We start from the raw sequence: 7171 nt of genomic DNA on the forward strand, positions 1-7171 counted from the left end.
TTGTCTTTTTTGCAAAAGTATAGGAGAATGTTTCACTAAGGATGTCTGGACTTCAGGCAGCTCTCCTGAAAGCTGTTTATTGCATAGGCGAAGTTACAGCAGCTCAGGGAGTGGGTATCCAGAGCCAGCCCTACAGCTGCCAGCTCCAGCTGTAGACATACCTGAAGCCACTTGCTGTTCAAGTTACAAAGCATTTTATACTTTTCTTTGCAGAGTATCTTAACACATAACAACCAATAAGCACCATACACAATACCTTTACATTTGCCTATAGCCTATCATAACTACTACCATCACCATATTATGGTCATTATTATCCAATCACAAGAGTAAGTTACAATTTAAGCTTACAGTGGAAAATTCTTAGACCTCTCTTCTTCTTGCTACATCAACATTTCTTGTTTGCCTGCAATAGCTCTCTATTTGGTAAAGACATGTTTTCTATTTACTTATGCTCTTCTTGAGACTTATTTACTTGGTGAAAAACAGGTCTTTGTTTGTAGTCACATACCTTTGTCCTAATCATAAAAATCTCCTTCCAACTCATCTCCAACCTTTGCCTTCTCAGTTACTCAGCGATCAGTGTTTCAGCAAAACATCTTTTAGTCTATATCAAAACTTGCTTTCATTTCTAGCTCATCCTCAGTTTCTACATTCAGAGATCTTTCTGCCAAGCCTACATACCTTACCAAACTTTCTTACCAAACTTTCGTCCTCTCCAACAAGAGAGAGAGAGAGAAAGAGAAAAGAAAAAAAAAGGCAACGAGAGAAAAGGAGGGAGGGAGGGACATGGCAGGACATCCTCCTGCCATGACTGACGCTCCTCACGGCCCCTCACAGCCCCTCACAGCCCCTCTCAGCCCCTCTCAGCCCCTCACAGCCCCAGGCGTGGGCTCCTCCCAAGGAGAAGGGGTCAGGCCCTGCTTGTTCTCCTTTTATTTCGGGCACTTCACAGCAACGAGCACAGAAAGGCTGAACCGGAGCCTTTCCCCAGCGTTTCCCTCGGGGTTAATGCCGAGGCCGAAGCTCTGTGCCGGCGCTGGCCCGAGCGCGAACATCCCTGCAGCCCCCGAGCCTTTGCTGTCCCCCGGGCCCGTTCCCTGTCCCCGAGTCCCGCCCGGCTCTGGCAGCAGCAGGAGCCGCAGCGCAGCGGGCGCCGGCCCGGCCCGGCCGGGGCTCCCGGGCACGAGCAGCAGCAGCGCCGGCCCTTCCCGCCCGCTCCCGCCTCGGCTTCCCAAGGGCTTTTTCCAGGTGAATTCTGGAGCAGAGCAACCATCACCCCCAAACAGCCCCGATTCCTCAGGGCCCGGCTGTGCTGCCCTGAGCCAGCCTTCAGAGAAAGGAAGGATCGGGTTCCAGCGCTGCTCTCAGCACGGTTTTACTCCCCCTGAGCTGACAGCACGGGGCTGTTGTTGCCTTTGTCTTGGGAACTGGAGATCGCGGCTACTCTTGCCCCTCTTCTGGTTGCCACCTGAATTTTATCAGGAAAACTGCAATTGCCTCTTTTGATCAGCACTACCCACGGTGCTTTCGTGACAGTGAACTCAGTATTTTTGTCACAGGCATCATGATTAGCAGAGACTGAAATGCTCACAAGTCCTTGAGCACTCAGTTGAGGGGAATTGAAGCCATCCAGACCACAGTCACAGTGCTCAAACACAGCCCTGTTGCTGGTGCTGTTGAAATAAAATCAGCTTACAGAGCCCATCTCAGAAATTGCCTGTGGAGTGGCAAAGAAAACTAAGAAATCCACCAGGAGGAAGAGAAAACAGAACTTCTTGACTCTCTTCATGGCTTCTTCCCAGCAGCAGAAATGGGAGACGCCCAGAGCTGTTTGCAGCTGCTGCTGATCCCAGCTGGAGCCCAGCCTGCCGCAGGGTCCCAGCGGAACCGGAGCCCAGCCCGGGCAGCTCCCGCAGTGTCGGGAGCTCAGCGCACGCGGGGCCAGGCCCGAAGCCCTGGGCACGGCCGCCGATTGCGGGGCAGCGGCGCAGAGGGAACGTCCTGCGGTCCAAACCTCCTGCTCCTCCCACACAGCGCCCATCGCTCTCCCCCTCCTGCTCTCCCAGCACGGCACAAATTCCAGCTGGGAGGAGGCTTCCCAAGAGAGGGCTCGGCTCCTGTTTCAGCCTGAGTGTTCCTGCAGAAGAACAGGGCATCTTTCAGGCAGTTCCACAAGCTCAGGGTTCTCATTTGATGAGGAATCTGGCATGCAAATGGCCTTGTTAGGAAGGATAAAAGCAGAGGAAATGGATTAGAAATTATTAGAAAAAATTATCCTTCTTCTAGACAAAGCTCACCAAATCATTCTCTGCATTTCTCCTTTTCAGATTATTTCAGTGTCTGAGAGGTCCAGCTTGCATGAACTGATTGTGCTCTTGATTTATACCAATGCAAGAGATGTAGACTGATCTAAACTGAACACAGAAACAAAGTACCTCTGTCAGCCCATTTTCATGTTCTAGATCACTTTCCAGATGCCCATGGAGATGTGGGAATGATTATCACACACCTCTCCATTTCTGGCTGCAGGCTCTGGGGATTCTTTGAGTTCAGCCAGGGTTGCAGTGCCTAACAATTCCTGGTTCCACCTCCTGGTTTCTTAGGTTAGAACAGCCACAATGAAAACCTCACCGATGGCACAACTGCCCAGCCCACAGGGAAAAGAAAGGACAACTTGTAAAGTTCTCCCAGCATTTGTCCTGCTTTGCTGCAGCAGTCGTGCTGCACTCACAGTGTGGGAAGCCAAGAGAAGCTGCAGTTGGGGGCACATCTTGTGACAGGAGCTGCACCTCGTTCTCCCGGAAAGGTTCTTGAAAAGAGCAGACAGGACTGTGGAGAAGATTCCCAGAAAACTGAAACAGCTTTCCAGAAGTGAAATGAAAATGGAAAGAAACAATCCAAGGTGTTCTCCTCTCTATTTCTGTGCTCCCCTTTTCCATGTTTCACTGCTTCTCCATCCCATGAATTCCAAATGGATCTCACCTCTAAGATCTGTGCCTTAGCGAGTTTTAGACACTCTGAAATATCATGAGCTGCACACAGTTTGCCTTCCCCCGTTTTTATTGGAAAGCAATGCTGGAGACAAAAGTGCAGAGCTTGGGTGGGACGCGAATTCTACAGGCAGGGAATGTGGCCCGGCAGTGTCTGACCCTCAGCAGGGGCAAGGCACAGCAGCAGCCGAGGGGATTTCTCTGCCACCGTGCAGGAGCGAGGACTCTGGATCAGGGCTGGACACGGCAAAGTTCCCGTGTTCGCACAGACTCAGGGGCTGCCCCCGGGGAGAGCGGGCTCGGCCGTAGGGAGCGTGGGGCGAGCGGGGAACGGACACTCGGACACGCGGACACGCGGACACGCGGACACTCGGACACTCGGACAAACGGCCCCGGCGCTTCAGTGCAGCGGCAGCAGCGGCAGCAGCGGCAGCAGCGAAATCCGAATCGACTCAACAGACTCTCCGTTTCTTGCTCTTGCTCCTCCTCTCCCTCTGTTCCGCACCTTCTCCCCGCCTCCTCTTCCCCGTGTCCCCCTCCTCTCCCGGTCTCTCCCCCTCCCCCTGCCGGGCCGGGCCATGCCCCAGGCCCGCCCCCGGCCCCGGGCAGGGCCGTCCCCTTCCCGGCCCCGGGCGTCCCGCCGCGGTCTCGCCTCCGCCCGGCTCTCGCCGTCCTGGCTGTGGCGCTGCCGGGCGGGCATCGGTGCCCGGGGCTGGGGCGGCATCGCCACCCTTTGGCTCCGCCTGTCCCGAGCCCGGCCCCGGCCCCGGCTCCGCCCTCGGCTCCGGGCCCGGCTCCTCCCGGGACCCGCGGAGGACACCCGGGGCGCGGCTGCTCCCGCCGCCTCCTCCGCTGCGGCTTCCCCGGCCCGAGCTCCGCCGCTCGGCAGCGCGGCCGCCGGCCCCGAGCCGCCGGTGTCCCGTTCGGATGGGGATGCCCGGGCCGGGGCGGTCGGGGGGCGGTCGGGGAGGAGGACGAGGACGAGGACGAGGACGACGAGGACGACGAGGACGACGAGGACGACGAGAAAGACGAGGAGGACGAGGACGAGGACGAGGACGAGGACGAGGACGAGGACGAGGACGAGGACGAGGACGAGGAGGGCGGAGAAGGAGAAGGAGGGTGCAGGAGGAGGGCGGGGGAGAAGGAGAAGGAGGGTGCAGGAGGAGGGCGGGGGAGAAGGAGAAGGAGGGTGCAGGAGGAGGAGGGCGGAGGGGGAGGAGGCCGGGGCGCGGCGGGGCGGGCGGCGAGCTCAGCCCGCTGCTGCCCCTTGCTCGCAGGTGGCCCTCAAATGCGTGCCGCGGGACCGCGTCCGGCACTGGGGCGAGCTGGTGAGTGAGCGGGGCCAGCGGCAGAGGCGGGGCGTGCCGGGCGGCGAGGAGCCGGGGCCCGGCGGGGTGGGAGCCGCCGGGAGCCCCGGAGGGAGAGCGGGCGGGGGTGAGCGGGGGGCGCAGAGCGTCCCGGGCTGGGTGAGGGGTCCCAGAGCCCCGGCACGGCCTCAGCCCCACCGACGGCACCGTGCTCCTCCCGCAGCCCGACGGCGCCCGTGCGCCCCTGGAGATCGTGCTGCTGGACAAGGTGTCCACTGGGTTCCGTGGTGTCATCCGGCTCCTGGAGTGGGTTGAGCTGCCCAGCAGCTTCTTGCTGGTGCTGGAGCGTCCGGAGCGGTGTCAGGGCCTGTCGGGTTTGCTGGCGGAGCGGAGGTTCCTGCCCGAGGAGGAGGCGCGGGGGCTGTTCGGCCAGGTGCTGGAGGCCGTGCGGCACTGCACCAGCTGCGGGGTCCTGCACCGGGACATCAAGCCCGAGAACATCCTGCTCGACCTGGCCACCAGGCAGCTGAAACTGATCGACTTTGGCTGCGGCGCCTTTCTCCAGGACACAGCCTACACTCAGTTTGCAGGTGAGCCCTCCCAGGGGATGCTCCTGGGCATCTCATGGCCCAGCCTGGGTGTAGTAGCACCGGGGCTTCCCCTCATTGTTGCCAGGATGGGATTAATTCTTGAGCCAAGTTGCTTTTGGGTGGGGCTGGGAGGAGGCAGTTCCCGGCCCTGCCGGCAGCCTTCAGCACCCACTCTGCCCTGGGCTGGGGCTGGAGCGGGGGCAGCCAGCCCAACAAAATCCCTCATGGGGGTAGCAGAGAGGGGGGTCAGACTCCGTGCACCGGCCGGTTTGGTGTGCAGGCGAGGAAGGGCCTGGACTGCTCCGCTGCCCTGGTTTGCCTTGGCTTATTGATGTTTCTTGGGGCATTGCAGGCAGGGAGGAGAGTGGGTTTTCCCCACCACTGGGTGGGTTTTTCATTTGCATGTCATGGTTGGGCCTCCCCAGGGCTTCCGCTGCCCTTTCCCAACACCAGCGGCCTCTTTTCCAACACCAGTTTGTACACAAGTCCCAGGTGCTGGCAAAAGGGCAGCGGGTCATCCCGTGTGCCACTGGTGTAGCCCCTGCGTGCCCAGGGATGCTGGGGCGAGGCTCTGGGAGCAGCAGCATCCCCTGATGGACTCGGTCTGTGTTCCACAGGAACCCTGTTGTACAGCCCACCCGAGTGGATCCACCACCACCGCTACCACGGCGAGGCAGCGACGATCTGGTCCCTGGGCCTCCTGCTGTACCACCTGGTGGTGGGGAAGCACCCGTTCAGGAGGGGCCAGGAGATCATCTGGGGGCGGATCCTGTTCCCACGATGGCTCTCTCCCGGTGGATCCTCATCTCTGCAGCACGGGGGGAATAGCAGGGCTGGGAGCCAGCAGCGGGCTCAGGAGCATCCCGCTCTGGCAGCTCTGAGGAGGTGGCACATGTCCTGCTCTCCTGCTGCCCTCCAAAGCACAGAATGCATGGGCAAGTTTAGGCCCAGCTCTGGGCACAGCCAGCATGGCCTGGGCACGGGAACGGGGGGCAAAGCGGGCGGGATCCTTCTGCAGCTGCCTGGTGGTTTCTGGTTTCTGTGCCCAGAATGTTCTTAAGAGGTGCTTGTCCATGCAGCCCTTGGACAGGCCGTCCTTGGAAGAGCTCTTCAGTGCCCCTTGGCTGCAGGGTGTTCATGTGCCCTAGAGGATGGCAGGGACCCACGGGCACAGTGTGATCCAGGGGCCTGGCAGGTAACAGCCCCACACATCTCTTGGCAATCAGTGGCAAAGCAAAGCAGACTATTTTGTCCTGTCTGTAGCTCTGAGCAGGGAGCATCAGAAGGGAACACGCAGCTCTTGGGCTGCAGCTGAGCTGGAGGCCTGCTCTGGCAAGCACTGGGGGCCACCATCCCCCCTGGTTTTGCTTGTCTGGTTCATTGATGGCTGGGGCCCTGGGCAGAACCCTGAGAGCCTGGTGTGGCCCCAGGGAAGGAGAAGGAGCCCCTGGAGAAGCTGTAGCAGGTGGGGCTGCTGCTGCTGGAGCCACCAAGGACGAGCTCAAGGACGACAACCTCTTCCTGGAGCTGGCCAGTGGCAGCTGAAGATGATGGCCTTTGATTCTGGCACCTTCTCCAAAGACACGCTCCACGGCCAGCGTGCAGGTGAGTCCAGAGCCAGGGGGATGCTGCCAGAGCTGGGCATGGCACGGCCTGGCCGGGCACCAAAGGTTCCCCCTTTGCTGGGGCGGCTGCAGGGAATTCTTCAGTGGCTGCCAAGCTGCTTTTGGGCTCTGGGCAGCTGCTGAGGAGGTGGCTGTGCCATGGCTGGCTGCAGGCTGGGCACATGTCCTGCCCTCCTGCTCTGCTCCCAAAGGCAGCAATGCTGGGCAGCTTTGGGCCCTGCTCTGAGCACGGCCAGCACGGCCTGGGCACTGCAGGCCGCTGGGACAAGGGGACAGGAGGCTTCAGCTGACGGGGGGGTTCTGGTTTCTCTCCTTACAGCCGGGCTCTGCGGATGCTGAGGCTGCTCTGGGCTCCTCCAGGGCTCTGCTGGGGCTCAGCCCCGCGCACCGCTGGGCCCGCTCTCCCCTCACAGGGCTCTGACAGCTTTGCATCAGACGAGCCCCTTGCGAGCACAGCAACGGAGCTTTCTGCTTTTGCAGGTGAGTGAGACTCTCATGCAGGCCAAGAGCTTGCAGTCAGGGACACACATCCCACTGGCAAGAAGCCAAACTCTGCACAGTCCCAGCTGAACGCCTGGATCTGCACAGGGGGTTCTGTCTGTCCCACTCTTCCTTTCTTTTGGGCTGGAATTGTGCCATTGCACTTTCTTCCT

At 60.0% G+C, this 7171-nt stretch overlaps 1 protein-coding gene across 1 annotated transcript; it reads left to right on the top strand.

Annotated features, from left to right (window-relative positions):
• The first annotated feature begins 3571 nt into the window (after positions 1–3571).
• On the top strand, positions 3572–6041 carry LOC138102474 (serine/threonine-protein kinase pim-1-like). The gene is made up of 7 exons (XM_069000174.1): positions 3572–3907; positions 3964–4096; positions 4245–4324; positions 4527–4893; positions 5511–5687; positions 5820–5823; positions 5939–6041. The coding sequence occupies exons 1-7, from the start codon at positions 3572–3574 to the stop codon at positions 6039–6041; spliced, it is 1200 nt and encodes a 399-aa protein (XP_068856275.1).
• The last annotated feature ends 1130 nt before the right edge of the window (positions 6042–7171 follow it).

Source organism: Aphelocoma coerulescens, unplaced genomic scaffold, assembly GCF_041296385.1.
Source record: "Aphelocoma coerulescens isolate FSJ_1873_10779 unplaced genomic scaffold, UR_Acoe_1.0 HiC_scaffold_77, whole genome shotgun sequence".
Taxonomy (NCBI): Eukaryota; Metazoa; Chordata; class Aves; order Passeriformes; family Corvidae; genus Aphelocoma; species Aphelocoma coerulescens.